General features: G+C 43.7%; 1 protein-coding gene across 2 annotated transcripts in view; it reads left to right on the plus strand.

Annotated features, from left to right (window-relative positions):
* Nucleotides 1-19,225, plus strand: part of Dock1 (dedicator of cytokinesis 1) — a 506,850-nt gene that overhangs the window by 393,839 nt on the left and 93,786 nt on the right. For both annotated transcript variants that reach the window (XM_031388636.1, XM_031388635.1), the window contains exons 30-31: nt 14,453-14,531; nt 18,784-18,884. In XM_031388636.1, the coding sequence (XP_031244496.1) occupies nt 14,453-14,531; nt 18,784-18,884 (180 nt within the window). The remainder of the gene's footprint in view (nt 1-14,452; nt 14,532-18,783; nt 18,885-19,225) is intronic.

Genomic DNA, 19,225 nt, shown 5'->3' on the forward strand with positions numbered 1-19,225 from the left:
GGATGGGGGAGACTATGTCTGAGATAGAAGAAGCAGGTTCAGGTGGTCTTAATAATAAAATGATAGCAAATTTTCATCTGAAATAGGGATGTATTCTTCAGTCTACTGGGACAAGTAAACCCAGAAGCTGTTCTCAGGCTTGGGGTCAGTAGCTATGTCTTCTCTCCTTGAACTTGTTAAATGAATTTGTTAAAATGGTAGACTACAGGTCTACCTGATGTTGAGGTTCAGTTGCTGGGCATGCATAAAGCCTCAAACTGGAGCCACACTGCAGTGTGCACCTCTCATCCCAGTACTCAGGAAGTGTATCAGAGGTTCAAGGTCATCTTTGCTACATTAAGAGTTTCAAGGCAGCCTAGACTACACATAAGACTCTGTCTCAAATGATAGACAGCATTTTCAGCTCTGTATGGGTTTATTCTATACCAGCAAATTTTTATTTACATAAGATGGTGGGCTTAGTCTGTGGGATGTAGTATGGGGACCTCAGAGACATGATTCTATCCAGTTTCCTGTCAGCTTAGGGTTGTGACATGACACAAGGTGCCTTGGCCCAACTACTTAGTGTGTGAGCTCATACTATATTCTGGAAGAAGCCTGGCCTCCCTCTTGTGACTCTGAGCAATTATGTAAATACAAGCAACTCTTTTGGTGCTTTTTCTTTTCATTTTTTCTTGAAGGCAAGGGGAAGAAAATCCTAATTCAATGCCTGAGTTCTCCTGGTCTAGACTGCTATGCTGAGTCCTGCCAGCAAATGAACTTGGAATGAGATGGCCTCACAGGCTCGGACTAAGGTTATGTTTGGTAATAGGAAGTGTCACTCAGAGGATGGTTTCTGGAAGGGCCGGTCCCTTCTCTCCAGTGTGGTACATATTAGTATTTCATGCCTTGTCTTCCTGGCCTCTCCTCCACTGTCTCTCAGACACTCATGTCAGCATTGGGGCCACCAAAGGAGAACCTCTCTCTGCATGAGTTCAAGGCTGAAAGACAATTTCAGCAGGATCTGTACAACACATTTGGCTTTCAGCTTTGTGGCTCCACGTGTCCAGGAAAAAAAAAAAAGAGCAAGTCTACCATGGCCAGCAGAGTTCCATGACCATAAGGAACCTTGCCCTGGGGCCATTCCAACCCACCATCCCTGAGTATAGGCAGAACCATAGATGATGCCCCCTATTATGTCTGTGATAATCTAATTGAAAGGGGAGACACAGTTAAGACCACTAATTAGCAGACCCTGGGAGCTGGGGAGATGGCTCAGTGAGTGAATTGTACTGCATAAACATGAGGACTTGAATTTGAATCCCCAGCACCTACATAAAAGCCAGGCATGGAGGCAGAGACAGGTGGATCCTAGAAGCCCAATAATGAGCCATACTACCTGATATAGTAAGCTCGGAGTTCAATGAGAGAACCTCATTCTCCAAAACTAGGATGAAGAAATAGTTAAGGAAAACATCCTGACATCAATTTCATGGCTGGTGCAATCACACTGGCTTTGCAGTTTCTTCTGGTTACTATCAAAATAAAACCTGAGGGCTCCAGCTGCTATGGTGTCATGGAGGAGGCATTATGGCAGACTGAGGTCTCATGAATTCTCCTTTGCTCACTGAACTCTTTCACAGAAGTCTTCTGAAACCCTTGACAAAGAAGGTAACAGAGGTCTTCACCACATTCCAAGCCGGCTCTGCCAGCTGCTGAGCAGTTCTTTCATGTAGCCTCTTTAGAAACTGTGACTCTTTCCCCTGTGCCCCAGACCTCAGCTTGACTATGGCTGTACAGGCGACAAATGACAACTCACACGTCAGGGTCAGTTCTTCCGCCTGTTCCTCTGTAACTAGAAGACCAGAGTCCATGCTGGTTACCACAAAGGCCAGTGAGCATCCAGGAAGAGGATCTTTACCTGCACTGTATTCCAAGGGCTAGGGCTCTGAGATGGCAGTAAGTTAACACCCTATACTGCCTTACAGCTCCCCTTCTACAGCAGATTGCATGGGAGAAGAACAAAGGTCAGTCACTCCAGCGTCTGGCCCTCTCGAGTCAGGTGATATGATGGCTACTCTCCATTCTCAGCTAGACTGGATTGAAAATCACCATGGAAACAGACCTCTGGTTGGGTCTATGAGGGTGTTTCCAAACTGAGTTCATTCATGCTAGAAGATATACCCCAAATGTGGTGGGTGCCATTTGATGTTCTAGAATCCTAGACTGGAGAAAAAGAAGAGAGAGAGCTGAGTGCCAGCATCCATCTCTCTCCTTATGACTGTGGGAGCAACGTGACCATCTGCCTCAAACTCTTGTCTCTGTGACCTCCCCCTGTGACAGACTGTATCTTATTCTCAACCTATAAGCCCAACCCAACCCTTCCATCTGTAAGTTGCTTTGTCAAATGTTTTTTTTTTTTTTGGTTAGGCTAACAAGAGAAGTCACAAAGGTGGTCAGCCACTTTCCAAAGACCTGAGGTGTGTCTATGCCTTTGGTTATCATCCCCTCCCCCATTCCCATTCCCTCATTCTCTAAATATCTGGAATCTGGCAGTTCTTGAACTCTGGAAGCTAGTTAGGGGAGGCTGATGTTGGCCCTGTCCTTTTCCAGGCTATCTGAACTGGGGTAGGATGGGGAGAACTTGGAACTAAAGCACTAAGCTATTAATAAAGTAGCCTTCAATCCCTTTCTGCAACATGGAGTACAGATACATCTTTATCATACTACGGAGTATGAAAGTTCTCCACCCTGCTTCCTCTCCTACCTCCTGTATCCTCCCTGTTCCTCTCACACAGAGACCTAGCAGGGAACCTGTGCACGAGAATATAAGCTGGTAGTGAATAGAGTTAGTCACACTTCAGTGCAGATGAGGGAAATATAGAAAATGCCAGTGCCAGGTAGCTGCTCACAGAACACTCTCAGGCACCTAGGCCCCTGGAGTGGCCAAAGAATCTTGTCCCAGTTTTTAGCCTGTGGCAACGGAGCCTGGAGCAAGTTACATTAGTTTGCTAAATGATTAAAGTGCCCTTAAGCAAGTCTTGCAGATGCACCTAGATGAATAATACTAGACAGAGCTGGTCCATCCAAGCATGAGCTAACTTGAAAGATGCTTTGTCCTTTGTTCTGTTAGCTTCTCTTAAGAATTTCTGCCTTGAACTTTACAGCTCACCCCGGGGGTCCTCACAAGGTGCATTCATCTGTACTAGACTTTATTCTGTACAGGATCCCCTGCTGCCTGCTTGCTGAGAAGGCTCCTCTAGGCCTGTGGCTGACCCTTCTCCCAAGCTCTGGGACAGGCATCCTAGGGCCCAAGGCTCTGGGCTCTTGGTTGTTATCCTTGTTAGGTTTCTGGTTTTGTCTTTGTTTGTACCTATTCATCAATGCCCCTCAGACTCCTGGACCCAAACAGCCTGGGGCTTGCAGAGTGAAAGGCACACATTCGTACTCCCAGGTTTATTGGTTTGCTTTAGTTTAGTTTAGTTTGTTGGGCTTTTTTTTTTTTTCTAAAGTATGGAACTAAGTCACAGTGATGGTGGAGGAAAATCATAACTCCCACTGCTGCAGTTTCTAGAAAATGCTGTTTTCTTTCTCTCTCGTATCTTTCATATATATATGTCATAAAATTCACCTTTCTCCCATTTTCAGGTGTGCAGTTTGAGAGCATTAATTACATCTGCAATGTTGTGCCACCAGCATTACTGTTTATTCCCAGCACAATTCATCTCTGAGCAGAAATTCCTACCTCTCTGTTCCGACCCTCCCACCTTTGTGTGTAACTGGAAATCAGAAAAGACTCCAGTGTGGTTGAGGCTGATACTCACACATCCTATCGAGATCTGTATGCTTTTACCTGAGCATGAAAGATGACTGACCCCCAGCCCCACCCCAGCCTCCAGCCAGATCATCTTCCATCTCCCATCACCTCACATCACGGTCCTTGAACCATCCAGTTCGGAGGTGAGGGAACCACAGAAGCACCCCGAGAACAGAGGGAGGCATGCATTGGGATGTTGGTAGACACTCTGTGGGGCAGCTAGGACCCTTTCTTCCTTACCATGATTGATTCTTAGAGTCAAGCCATGTGTTCTGTTCAATGCCTCCACTTTCATTAGAGACTATCACCCTTCCCAGGGTTTGCTGGATCACCTTTGGCCACACTACTCTGTCTCCCACTAGCCCAACACTTACTGTGAAGTTGCCATGTTATCTGGGCAGAGGTGGGAGGCACAGGAGAGTGAGGAGAAGGAGGTTGTAGAAAGAGGTAGCTTGTGGCCTTATTAAGACTTTTATTATTTATTTAATGAGTAAAAATCCTTGTTTCTGTCCTGTGTAACACTCTTGTTTTGGAATGTCTGTGGGTGCTGGAATGGCTATATCTAGCTGATTAACATGAGTTAACCCACACTGGTACCATTTTTGTGGCAAGGCATTTAACAGCCATGTTCTTCACAGTGTTTCAAGAACACATTTATCTATAGCACCTGCTGTACATAGATCTCTTGACATCTATTCTTTCATTCTAAATCATTATGCATTCCTTGACCAGCATCTTTCCACCCCACCCCACCTACACCCATTGCATAGCCTCTCTCTTTGCAGTGGGCATGTATCATCTCCTAGTGAGTAGTTATAGCTGTGTTCTAATGAGACTTTATGCCACTTCACAGGTGGTACCTTAAGATAGCTACTATCAGAATTCCAAAAGAGAAAATAGCGAGCCTTGATGAGGACTTAGAGAAGTTAGAGTACTGTTGTTAGAGACATAAAACGGTGTAGCCCACCATGTAAAATTGCATAGTGGTTCCTTAAAAGCCTGTAATGCTATCACCACTACTGAAGCCAGTGCATTTCCATGTGGACACCCAAAGGCATCAGAATCAGATACTTATACACTGAACTGCATGACTATACTTATACTAGGCAAAAGCTGAAAACAACTCATGTCCAGCTGGCAGGTCAGTGAACAAACACAATATGACTTTTACAATAAGGTATTATTCAGCTTTAAGAAGAAGGTATTGTGACACCCACCGCCACAAAGACAAACCTTGAGGATCTTTTGCTTGTGAAGCAAACCACTCTCTGGAAGATAAATTCTTTATGATTCCACTCATATTTGGAACTGAGAGTTATTAGACTCATAGACAGTGCAAAAGCAGTTATGAGGGACAGGGAGACAGGTACAGTGGGGAGTCACCATTTAAGGGCTGAGGCTTCACGCCCGTAAGATAAACTCTGCAAATAGACAGTGATGATGGCTTAGATGTTTGTGTATTCAGCACTGATAAAATGTATGCCTTAAGATTTCTAAGATGATCAAACTTAAGTTATTTATGTTGGATTGTTTTTAAAAGAGTAAACACACGTGTACACCCAGACTACTGATTAGTGTTAATTGTCGAAGTGACAGAATCTAGTATCACTTGGAACTTAGACTTCTAAAAAAGAGGTGGATCATCTTGTTATCTTTACTGCATTAAGGTGGGAAGATCTGCCCACTGTGGGTAGCACCATCCCCTGGCTGAAATCCTGGCCTCTCTAAGTAGAAAGGGGAGCTGAGCAGCAGTATGCATTCATCACTCACTGATTCTCAACTAAGGACATGACAGGACCAGCTGCCTCAGGCTCCTGTTGCCCTCACTTCCCCCTCATGATGGACTACACCCTTGAACTGTGATGAGATTGGTGGCTGTTAGGGATGAGGGAAGAGAAATTGGTTAGGTGGATCACAGAATATCTTGGGGCAGTGACCACACTTTTTATTATTCTGTAATAGAGGATATCTGCCATATATTTGTGGAGTATGGATCACACACCATGAGGAGTCAACAGGAATGTAAACCACAGACTCCAGTGATAACTGGCATTCAGACGTTGATGAAGGTTCATAGATGGCTGAAAATATATCACACTCAGATAAGGAGATTATTGGAGGAGGCTGGGCATGTCTGAGAGAGAGGTATCACTTTCCATCCATTCTTGTAGAGAACCTAAAAATACCTTAAGATATATAAAATAATATGAGAGAGTTAAGGGATAAAGGGATAGATAAAACAGCCATGGGCAGAGTATAATTATGAGAGCATGAGCTCCCATTGTGCTATCTGCTTAGGTTTCTGATGAAAGCTATCCTTACTGCAACATGAAAGGAGAAAAAGAGCAGGAATTGACTTCGGCCACACTGGCAACCCTGTTCGCGTTCCTAAGGAAAGCAGTGTGAGGTCACAGGCGCTTGCTCCAGATGGGGTCTCAATTTGCTTGTGTTTTGGATAACCTATATCCCATAATTCTTGAACTCATTCCATAGCATGGTCTGTATGAAGGAGCAGCAGCAATTCCTATAACAGAGAGGTTACCTGGAGTAGCAGAGCAGCAGGAAGAAGAGTGGTTAGCTGTTGAGAGGATGTAGCCACCTGGAGTGGCTACACCCTTCAGCTCTGATGATTCCTTGAGTAGGAGGAGTGGTTTGGTGGAAGTGGGGTAGAGTGTGAATCCTGCCCTGCTTCTTTAGCAAGAACTAGAGGATGAGTGTCCAGCCATCTCAGCTGGGAACCTTGTGGCAAGGACCAACCACACACCCTAGATCCAGGGCAGTCCCTCCCAGAAAATTCTCTGTATTCCTATCTTCGACTCAAGCTCCACCTTCTACCAGCACTGGCCAGCAGGAAAACAAAACAAACAAAACAAAATCCACAAGGAAATTAGAATTTTAGTTAAGAGCCTGATGGATGTTAAGTCTTTATTGATTTGAAAAAGAAATGAGGAAACCTTGGGAAATTGTAGCAAGACCTATGCAGATGATGGAGTCTTGAGATTTAGTAGTTCCCAGGTACATGTGACCCTTCCCTGGGCTAGAGTCCTTGGAATCTGTTCTAATTCCATTGTCTGCCTCCAAACATGATTCAACCCCACATCATGGTCAATCATAATCTCTACTGAGCTGGCTCTCTAGTAACATTGGTCCTCCTACAGTGTTGTTGATGCAATGTTGGATCATCAGGCTTTTGGTTTCTCTGCAGTCCTCACATGTTCAGTCCTGGGGTTCCCCCTTAGAAGTCACATGTATATGTGTATATGATTTTTCCATTTCTCAGTAGAGGTTACACAACAGGAAGCTGCTGACTCTAGTTGGTCTCTAATTTGACAGGAAAGCTGCTCTGCCAAGCTGGGGACTGGACGGCCAAACCGATTTGCTGAAATAAAGCGTTGATTACCCGCCCCCTTCTCATTTAATTGGAGTGGTTTGCTTCGCCTCTCCCTTGCTACTTCTCCTTAGCTTGCCTCTTTTTTTCCCCAGCATTCCTGAATTCTGCAGAAATCCTTTGAAGGCGCATTTCCAGCTCCTGCACTTGACTCATTGTCCTGCTGGGATGGGATCTGTCACTTCTAATTTGTTTCTTTCTTTCTTTTTTTTTTTTCTACCCACTTTGGGCAAAACATTTTAGTAAAAGATGCAGTTTCTCCTGCCCCCAAAGCAACTCATTTTGGTGCCAGAACTGTTTAAATGCCCTCATATTGAACTGTGCAATCTAATTATGTAAGTTAAAGTGAGTTTAGGGATGAAATTAGGAAAAACCCTCAGCTTCACAGTTTGGGAACTGGCTTTGCGTTTCCCTGGAGGCTTTGCACAGTTCTCCATATTTTTCCCTCCTTAGTGATGAGGCACATCATCTTGAGTTTTCGCAGCAGCACCACTGGGTAACAGAGACATGGAGACATTGGGGGTATAAACCACAGCCCTTTTAGAGCCTGTCCTTGCAGAACTTAAACAGGCTTTTGATGACTTTCCATTTGTTAACCTCCCTCCTCAGCTGAATTGGGCTGTGCTGCTTTTAGTACTCTATACATCACCTGCCTTTTCCTGGCAGGCAGTGTTTCTGGGTGGTCTGCCAGAGCAGAAGCATCCCCTGACCCTGACCATTTTTGTGCAAGGTCATGATAGGCACTGAAGCAGAAAGTCCAGAGCATTGGAAAGTTCCCCATAAACTTCAGGTTGCTCAGAATTTGGAACTCGGCAAATACCTTGTCTTAGTTAGGGTTTACCTGCTGTGAAGAGACACCATGACCAAGGCAACTCTCATAAAGGACAACATTGAATTGAGACGGGCTTCAGTTTCGAGGTTCAGTCCATTATCCTCATGGAGGGAAGCATGGCAGCCTGTAGGCAGACATGGTACTGGAGAAGATGAGACTCCAACACTCCTAATTAGAAGGCAGCCAGGAGGGGACCGTCCTACACAGGCAGCCAGGAGGAGGCTCTCTTTCCATACTGGGTGGAGCTTAGGCATAGGAGACCTCAAAGCCTTCCTACATATTGTTGCACTTCCTCCAACAAGGCCACACCTACTCTTGTAAGGACACACTGCCTAATATTGCCAATCCCTATGGCCGAGCATTGAATCTCGGGAGCACATGAATCTATAGGGCCAAATCTATTCAAACCACCACACCCCTCTTTCAGGTTTATCTACCAAGACATGCAGAGCATAGAAATCATCATGGACACAACTTCCTTTTAACAAATGCTACTTAAGATTTTGTAATGTGTCCTATGCCTCAGGGTTCTCTAGAAGAATAGAACCAAAGGAGTGAACATATTACAAAGGGGAATCATTAGGTTGACTTAGACAATATGGGCTGGTTAACTCAACATTGGCTATCTTCTACCCACTAGAGAAGCTGAGAATTCTGTGGCTATTTAGTCCATGAGGCTAAAGGCCTCTGTAGTCCCAGTCTGGTGCTGAAGGCCTAGAGAGCTGCTGGTCTTCAGTCCATATTAGACTTTAGAACCTAGGCTCCTAAGGCAGCAAAGGATGACAATCACTTTGCCCTAGGACCCCTTTGTATATGGGCTGCCTCTGGAAGGTTCCACCCAGTCTGGGGTTCATCTTCACCGTCAGTTAACCCTTCTTAGAAATACCTTCACAGACCTACCCAAAAGTGAGTCTCAGTAGATTCCAGAGACAAGTAAGTTGGAAACTAGGTTTAAGCATCCATCATAGACTGCATAAAGATGACAGCCTTTGATGACTGTGGAACATGTAGTGTTGGCTCTTCTTTGCTTTCAAAATCTGGGCCTAGGTAAGCCATGTAGGTTGACAGGTTTCAGAGAACTCTGTAGTACCTCAGCTCAGTGTTCTCATGAACTGCTCAGAGACTTGAATTGCTTCTTCCGTTGATGTAATATTTTCTTTATAACTTAATTGTAATTGGCAGTTGTTTTATATATTCACAAGATGTAGCGTCTTCTGGTGGCATACGTACATCTTGTGGAGTGGTTAAATCATCCTTATTAATGTATCTGTCACCTTACATCCTTATCATGCCTTTGTAATATTGAAGTGCTCGGTGTATAACTAAATGTTTGTATGCAGAGGAAGCCATTGATTGACAGATATATAGATACAATTAGATTAAAACTTTAACTATACAAATGTGTAAATGTGTCATCTACAATTAAACTTAGTTGAGACTGACAGAATAGAATTGAGCATTGTTTCTACTAGAAAGCCACTAGCAGTAACTGCCTCTTATAGAAGAGGTTGTCAGAGAAACACCCTGTGTTGTTTGATTAGTTGAATTATATTAACTTGGGGATTAATTGGTTTTTTTTCTATTGTCACAATTTAAACAAAAAATTTTAGGGAGGTGGCCCCGTCGGTTTATCCCTTCTGTCGTAAGTGTGTGTACCTGCATATGAGTTCCCAAAACCCATACCAGAAGAGCTGTGTGTGGCACCCATTTATGTGATCCCAGCGGTAGAGACAAGCAGATATCTGGAAGCCCCTGGACTGGCTAGCCTGGCATATGTTGTGAAAATCTAGACAATGAGAGTCTCTCTCTCTCAAACAAAGGTTGAAAGCACTTGAGGACAGACACCCTACCTCCTCTGACCTCCACACATATGCTATGTACATGTACATACAATGTGTACAGATTATGTTGTAATAGGTTTGAGCATGCTACTCTGACTTTGTTGTCCAGTACCCAGAGATTACTTTCTTTCCACTGGGCTTTTGGAAATAAAACTTGCAGGCTCTCAACCTGATCACATTTTTTAATCTTTTTAGGGAGACATGATTTGCCTTTGATTCTCTCTGTATTATTTATCACTGTGCAGGGTTTTTATCTTCCAAAGTTTTAGATTATAAATAAATCCTTCCATAGATTAAAAATGATTGAAAAAGAGCTCTGTTAAATGCAGGCTTACCCTTTTCTTAATCGTTGGAACCATTTGGAAGAGCATCCATGAACACATTTGAACTTTTATACCATTAGCTATGTGTTTGGAAGTGGCTACCTAATATTCCAGGCTCTGAACAAGATGGAGCTAGATCCATTTGCCTAATGAGTGATGGTTTTCACCTACTGAGCCTTTAACTCTTCTGCATGAATAGAATACCTGCCCCTCCCCCCTTTTGGAACCTTCTTTTCTTCCCAGAAAGCATTTCTGATATTCTAACATTGTACCTCTACTAAGGTGTCCTGGACCAAACTGAGGTCCAGGTAGTGTATTTTGCTTTGGTTGGTAAGATTTTCTAACATTCACCTTGGCTTAAGGATATCTACTACTGTCCTTGTACACCTGTGGTTCCTTGGAACAGAGCCTTTCAGAATGTACACATCAACAAGGGATCTACCAAGATAGATACCTTGGAGGTTCTTGATGTTAAAAAAATAAAAAAGCAAGAATCTTTTGATCAAGAAATGAGCCAGAGATAAGGAGAGTAATGGAATGAGCTCTATAGACCAAAAAGAGGAAAAGGGAGCAATGTTACAACCAAACAGTATCAGAAACCTGGGTAACAAAAACCTGAAAATACCTAAAACCTGGCACAGAGAGTCCACTTAGAAACCAGGGGCTCCAGAGACAGAGAGATAACCCCAAATACCTGAGCCTCTGATGGGAGTCAGTTTGCTCTCTAGGCCACCTTACTCATTTATTTGCCATCTACCCACCTATCCATCCACCATTTCTCCATCCACCCACCTACCCACTCATTTACTACTTACCTACCCATCATCCACTCACCTACTTATCTGCCTGCCCTTCCTTCCATCCATCCATCCATACATACATACATACATACATACATGCATTCATCCACCCTACTGCTTAGCCACTCGTTTTTTCCATCCATGCACTCACTTATCTATCCATTACCTACTCATTTATCATTCACTCACTTGTCACACACCCATCTACCTATCTATCCATTTAACCTATTGGCCCACCCACTCATACATATTTCCACCTTTCTATTTATCTACTGATCACCCAACCAGCCATCACAAGCATCCCTATCCTTTACCCATTGTTAGAGAGGGGAGTGTTTCTTTTTCTTTTTTCTTTCCTTTAACAGGAAACAATTACTCCACTCCAACAGTGTGGAGCAGAGACACACTCACCAGTATGTAAATATAAGCCTATCTATCTATCTACCTATCTGCCTTTCCTATGGTCACTTCCTTTCAAAACCACCTGAGATCTTACTGTGAAGGACCTACTTGGAGGGAAGTGTTTACTCTATATAGTCTGATAAGGCATCATGAATCTGGATCGGCCTTGTCACATGACTTAGGATCCTCTTCCCAGACCTCTTTGACCGAAAGCAAGTGCTCTGCAAAAGCTTCTAGTCTGATTTTCTTCATTTATGCTCCCTAGTTTGCCACTTATTACAAACAACATACGATTTGGTGCCTAGAAGGTCATTTTCTCAAAATAGCCACTGTGTATGTTTCCTTTTGCCTAGTTAGCTAATTGATTTATTTTAGGAAGACTTGGGGTTAGCAGCTTTTTCATCCCATCACTGTGAACTGCGAGGTATTATTTCCCCATGTCTCTGATGGGTCCGTGTAAGTCGCCCTCCTCTCCCGCCCTGAGCCCATGTTCCATTACAGCCTTGGCTGTAGTGTTTCCCCTAGTTTTCTTCGTGCATCTTGCATTCTGTGTTATTTGGAGTTTTGTCCTGGCTTTTTAAAAAATTTATAGGGATTCTAAATTATAGAATCTATCTCTCAGCACTGCTCTTTCTCAGCTGACAGTTCATTAAAAAAAAAAAAAAAAAAGGTTTGTGTTCGGCTTTCATATTGTTTCAGCCTGACATGGTTTCCTTTTCTTTAAAGGGGTGGAAGGGCACTTTGAGAAATATCTTTATTTAACTAGCTGAAAATGTTCCAGAGCTTAATTAGAAGTAGCATATTGCATCTGTTTGGGTGTTATCTAGAGGCAAAATAATTGCCCTGTACTAATAATCCATGTTGTGATAAACCCGTCACTATTGGCATCAGGGGCTGGGGACGGCAACATTAGACTCTAAGGGCAGCAGGGTACTCTCAGGAATGTCCACAAAAGATGAAGGGCAAAAAATAGACATGAAAAGTTTACTGTGGCTCCATATGCTTGGAGTTTTTCAAATTCATGCAAGCCCATTCCTCTGAGAAGGAAGCTGTGTTCCCTTGAGGCTTGAGGCAGATCCCTGGTTTCTGTTCCTGCAACATGTAGCCACCAAAGCTCAAGACTCGGCTATATATAAGATCATCTTCTTTTGATCTGTACTGTATCCCTGAGGGGTAACCCTGCCAGACAGGCACCAACCCTAGACTAAAGCCTAGCCAGGGTTGCCATGTTTCCTCCATACCAGAGGCATGACCCTATTGTGCTCCATGTAGTAATCTGTCAGGATGTCCAAACACCCTGCATTCAGCTTTAAAGAAACAACTAAGTCAATTACAGAGTTCAGCTCCTACAGCTATATCTCAAACGTAACTGGGCATCTTAGATTTGCAAAATCTGGCCAATGGATACTGCTGCCCGGTCTTGGCTAACGGACAAGGCAGTGACCCCCATGGTCCTCCATTAAAAGAAACTTAAAAACACCCATTCTTCCTATCTGGTTATATCTTCATGTCTCCAGGGAAGAATACAAATAACTGTCTATTTTTCCAGTGACTGAGATGGCAAACTCCACCACGGACCATGTGGCACAACTGTGTGGTTCCTACATCCCAATGTTTGGCTTTTCTGATAGAATGATGCCTGCAGCTCTGGATTTACAGATCTCCCTTCAGGAATGAGAAAGTACAATGACCTCAAGTGCTGTGGCAAAGGCTCTGCCAGAAGCCTCTTAAAGCCCCTTTGTGGAAAGTCCTTTTCTTCCCCTCCCTCACCCCTAAGATCACTAGCCTTTTGTGACTCTGAGGTGGTGGGACCTAGAGAGCTTCTGTAAGCATGCTTAGTTAAAGTAGTGCCGTCAGAGAGGATCTCAAGTAACCCAGATTTCCCTCACATTGTAGCTGCTTCCTGCTGTCTAAATGAGGAGAGGTAATTAAGTTTATTATCTGTGACCTAATGCTAATTCCTCTTGCATCCTTGCTTTGTGCAAAGGGAGAATGCCATTTACAAAGAAGTAGCTGGACTATGCTTTACTGTTGTCAACACATTCAAGGGTTATAAAACAAGTCTACTGAGTGAACAAGCTGGGGAAAGACGGTCCTCCAGAGTCCTCCCTGACAGCCCAAATTGCACACTTCATCATGGAAAAGTAGAAGTCAGGGTGTTGAGAAATGCTGAAAATTGCACATTGTCAGTGCTGAGGATATGGCTCAGTGGTATCCAGCCCTTGCCGTACATGTATTTACACCTGAGTTCAAATCTCCTTCACCCATGTAAAAAGCTAGGGATGGCCATGTACACACCTGTTATCCCAGGACTAGGCAGCCATAGGCTACAGGGGATCACTAGGGCTTGCCGGCTGCTATCCTAGCTCCAGGGTATTCCCTGTTTGAAGGGGATAAGACAGAGTGATAGATAGATCAGGATATCTGATGTCTTCATCTGGCCTCCCCAAGCCTACTACACACACACATACACATGCCAATTATACATATCAGTGAACCAATGGATCACAATGCCTCTAAAGTTCTTGCCTGGTCACTTTCTTATCTACTAAAGCCTTTTACATTTTCTTTTATTAAATGAACAATGATTGACATTAGATAAAGGACAGATGGTATCGATAATGGCAATACATCCAAGTACAGTAACATTGTACCAAACCACGCTGAGCCTAATAGCTTACACACCAAGAGTGCTTTCAAATCCAACTAAAGGATTTGATGATGATACACTGAGACATTGTAACTTTAAGAACAGATTTTTATTTACACCTTTTCTTCCTTCCTTTTGGAAAGCAGGGGTATTTTTGTGATACATTTTTAAATGTTACTTCTAGGGGCTGTTATTTTGGTCTGTTTCTTTCATTCTGCATGTGCTAATTTTCTTGATTAATTTGGAGAACATCTGCATATAACGCTGAGTGCTTTTCACTGGCAAAACCTCCCAACTTCAGGCAGGACTTAGAGACTTTGCCTTCTCCACAGTCTGGAATCCTACCTAATTGAAATGCCAAACCTGCAAAGGTGCCAAAGCCTGAGTGTGTAATTATGCCATTTTCTCTTGGTCTTTCAGAGTCTTCCTGCGGGCGATTAATCAGTATGCAGATATGCTGAACAAGAAATTTCTGGATCAAGCCAACTTTGAGCTGCAGGTAAAAAGGAGAAGGAGACAGCACCTTTGTGGGAGAATCTTGTTAAAAACAAACGGCTGCCCGGTGTCAGTCCCCTGTATCTCTAATCCTGGGATCCTTAATCGGCCTCTGATCGGAGGTGCAGAGATGGAACCCAAGGAGTGAGAAATGATACTTCTAGTGTATTTGCTCCATTTAGCAAGTTAGGAGATAGAGTTGTCTCCAAGTGAAAGTACTGAATCGGAGTGGCAAGGAGGGACTCTTCTGGCAGAAAGAAGCCGGGGAGCCACCGAGTGCCACTATGCCTGGCTGCCAGCCTCCTCTCAGATCATCCTAAGACAGGATGAAGGGTTCAGTACAGGAGAATCGGGTGTGCTTCACTGAACTAATTGCTTCTGAAACTCTCTCCCTGTCATAGTCTCTCCTGGCTTTGTGCCACCCGCATTGTCCACAGTGAGTCCTCCTGTATCATAAATAACTCTTCTGTATATGCCCTGCCTAAGTATGTGTGGAGGGGTTCCCCCTGAATCCTTGTGCATGCTAATTAGGACATCTACCAACAGAGCCACATCCCCATCTCTAGTCACATCCCCATCCCTAGCAATCTTACTTTTAAAATATTTTTTTGTCATTTTTACCTTTTTATTGTTTTTCTCTGATTGATGCTTGTTTTCATGTGTCATAAACAAAGAGTGGCATGCTGTAAATGAGTTTTTAGGAAATGTTTCCTCTGCTTTTTGCAACACCCATTCTCTCTCTGCAGGAGTCACTTGTAACTAAGAGCTCTGGACTCTTCCTGACACCAGACACATTTATGTGGGCCTGTGCATGACTTCATCTTCCTTTTAACACATGTTGGTTCACACCGAGTGTTTTACAGGCCTGTCATACCCCACAGCATGAATGTATCTGCTGCCCCTGCAAGATGGCCCAGCGGCTTCTGCTTCTCATTGCCCTAAGACAAGCTTCCATGACTTCCTATGAATGTCAGGGCATGCACACCCTAGAAAAGGCTGATTTGCAGACAAAACAGGATGAGCATTTAAGCTTGATGGATGGTGTCACAATGTCCTCCTAAAAATGTCCCAGCAGTTGCATCCTCACCAGCCACATGGATGTGCATGCCTCTGTGTGTGTGTGTGTGTGTGTGTGTGTGTGAGCTTATAAACCTTTTTAATTTTCTCCTTTGAGATTTTCATATAGGTATGTACCACGTTCTCCTCAGTCTCACTCACCAGCCCCATCTTCTCCAAGTTCCCTCCCACCCCTGACAACCTCCCTTCCAAATGACAGGTGCCCTTCTCATGCTTCTGTCTTTGTGTTTTGTCTTAGGGCCCACTGAGCTATCCAGCACATCCTCACTAGCCTCTTATGAACAAAGCAGCTTTGTGCAGGCTTTCTTGAGTCTTTAGGGTTCTTGTTCATATGAACCTTTTCCTGACCGCTGCATCTTTGAATGACCAGTTAGACTGAGAGTAGTTATCAGCTGTGAGATTTTTTTGCTGTCTACTGTTTAGGCATTTCTTTTGCTGGAACTGGCTTTCAGTGCTTTTAGTTAGTTGGGACTCTTATTATATCCTATTCATGGTTTTAATTTTATTATATAAAAATATTTAACTTTTCCTGTAGTCAAACCTGACATTTCTCTTGTGATTATATGGTCTTAGGTTTTGCATAGCAAATCCCTAATTGCCTTAGTGTTGTAGATTGAGTTATCTGCAATGAAGTTAATATCAGCAATTACCTACAGAGTTCAGCTTAATGATTGCTTTTTTTTTTTTTTTTTTTTTAACTTTTCAGTTATTTAATCCACCTAAGATTTCTAAGGCTGGTGTTAGGATCAGGGTTTATCTTTCCTCTCGTCACTTTGACTTCATGATTGGCTTCCTCTGTCTCCAGTGACTTGCTGCCATTGGCCAGATTGCAAACCTACATGTGTATAGTTTCTATTATCTGGGTTGCTACCACAGTGACTTCCTTGCTTCAGCTCTGTAGCCAGATAGTGGAACCCACACCTCACAGGGAATGTTCTGCAAGGAATTGCCCTGGCCGCTGTATTTGTTTATTACTCCTTGCACACGTACTTTAAAATCAGCTAGTTGAGTGTCTCTTCTGAAAATCATGTTGCTTGGAAGTGAACTGGACTTGGAAGACTGGTGAACTTGGAAATGTGACAGACTTTGAGGGAGTATTTTGTAGCCTGTCTTTCTTCCATCCCATGCTGGTCTTCTTGATCTAGCTTTCATTGACCTCCAGCCTGCCATGTGACTTGCTGGCTGGATTCTGTCCTGAATGTGGCTGCTGCTAGGGAGAGACCAGTCTCCCTGCTGAAGGTATTCCCACTGTGCTCTGCTACTCAGGATCTACTATGACAGCTGCCTGGATTCTCACCCTGAGACCGAACATCTTGAAAGCTCTGTGCTCTCCAGAATTCAGAGCTGGGCCCAGGCAGGAGTGCTGGGTGTGGGCCAAACCACAATAAACCAGAGTAGTCCTGTCCCCTAAGTGAATAGAAGGAATGAGAAGTCAATGACGGCATCGTTTGAAAACTCTTGGACTGGTGTGGTAGTGCATACCTGTAACCCCAATTCTCAGGCAGCTGACAAGGAAGGATCCCAGGTTTTAGGGTAGTCTGAACTGCAAAGCTATAACCTGTCATGAAAAACACAAAATGCAAAAGGGACCTTGTCTTTCATGATGGGACATGCCTGTTGTGTCACTTTAGAAAGCTGGGGCAGAAGAAGGATTTTGAGTTCTGGTCCTACCTTGAATACAAAACAAGTTCAAGGCTAGCGCAGGTAATTTAGCAAGCTCCTTTCTTAAAACTAAAATTAAAAGGGACTGATATCTGGCTCAGCAATAACATGCTTTCCTACCATATACATAAGCCCTAGGTTCAAACACAAAAAGAAAGAAATAGGGAGACAAGAAGGTAGAAAGGGAAGGAGGGAGGAAAGGATTGGACTGAATTGAATTCGTGGTTGTTGCATTATGGTTTTTAAAGGTACTAGGTAGGCAGGCTTGGTGGCATATACCTACCTACCTGTAAGCCCAGCACTTTGGAGGTTGAACAGAAGTATTAGGAATTACAGTTCATCTTAGCTACCTAATCATGCAAAGCCATCCTAGACTATAAGACACCTTGCGCCAGAAAATAAAAAGAAAACGAAAACAGGTACCAGGTGTTTGTCTGTAGAGGTTCCAGTCTGTGTTTACCTACCCTCTTTTCCTCCCTCCCAGTCCATTTTTCCAGCCAGCTGTGGTTCTGTGGTCCTCAGAACATTCAGACCATACAGAACATGGGTAGCATTGTCCTGTGATTGTTGCAGGATCAAGAAGGACAGGAGGGAAATGCTCCTTTCAAAAATAAATGAATAAGAGCAACTGGTATCTCATGGAGTGAAACCACCCCTTTTGATTGCAGAAAAGGCCAAAGAAAAATGCTTTGTGGGCAGTAAAGAAGCTGTCCTAGGTCAGGGATGTCTGCTCAGCTTCCACCCTACTGTAGCTGTGAGCATCCTCATATAGGTGGCCATTGCATCCTTGGTTAGTTATGTGGTGGTCAGAAGCCCTGTAGGAGATGCCATTTCCTAGGAAGAGCCAGATAAAGGGGAACACACACTCTTAAATTCGGAAGATACTCTTAAATTCCCACCTTTTACAGGTCATTAAACTCAGAGCTGGTAACGTGAATGTCTTACCCCTCTGTGACTCTTTGTAGCTATCACATTTGAATATTATACCTGGTATGTAAATGAGGAGAAAAAAGGGATCTACAATGTCTTCTCTAAAGATCAAATCACATATAGTCCATAAATCCTTGAAACAAAGGTTTGAACCTTTCACATGTTTTCCCTAATTGTCTGGTGTATGCATAATTTTAGTATAGTAAAGAGTCGTAAATTATGCAAGTGTATACTGTTCCTCAGAGAGGGGCTCCATCTCATGCTGATAGTTAGAGCTGAAACTGGAGTGCTCAATACCTGCTCAGCACCACCATACCTCTAGTCACTGCTTCTGCGGGGAATAATCCTTTATCCCTTCCACAAAGCCTACCCAGGTAGATACTGCTAACAACCCCAAGAAGCAACTGAAGCGCAGGCAGAGGTTAGAGGAGTTGCCCTGGTGAATCGAGCCTCATGCTCCCCCAGGAATCACACCCTGAGGGTTAGCTTGCTGTGCTCTAGGTAATGGCACAGAACTGTTCTAAGACTCCGACATTAAGCTGTTCCACAGCTCCACATCTCAGCATCTCCTGTCTTTTGGTTTTCAGCTGTGGAACAACTACTTTCACCTGGCCGTGGCTTTCCTCACTCAAGAGTCCCTGCAACTGGAGAATTTTTCAAGTGCTAAGAGAGCCAAAATCCTTAACAAGTAAGTCCTCCCCCAGCCCTGCCACTCCGGGCGGGAGCCTTCTGCTTATTACCCTAATTTCCATGTCTCCTCTAAGCCAACTGGGTACAAATTGAGATGTAATCACAGCGTAATGAAAGGGTGGTTTCAAATCACAAATCCGGTGTTGCCTTTGTAACCCACGAATCAAGATCTAAAATTGCAGGATTCGTCCTGGCAGGTTCAAAGTCAGCGTGATTGGAGATGGTTAGTGCTAAACAGCGATTGAGTTTCTGGAGATAATGACTTTTGCTGAGCACTCTTCTGATGTCATTGCACTGTGGTTTACTTTATTGCTAAGTTTTCCAGTTCTGCTTCTACAA

This window comes from Mastomys coucha, unplaced genomic scaffold (genome assembly GCF_008632895.1).
Source record: "Mastomys coucha isolate ucsf_1 unplaced genomic scaffold, UCSF_Mcou_1 pScaffold21, whole genome shotgun sequence".
NCBI lineage: Eukaryota > Metazoa > Chordata > Mammalia > Rodentia > Muridae > Mastomys > Mastomys coucha.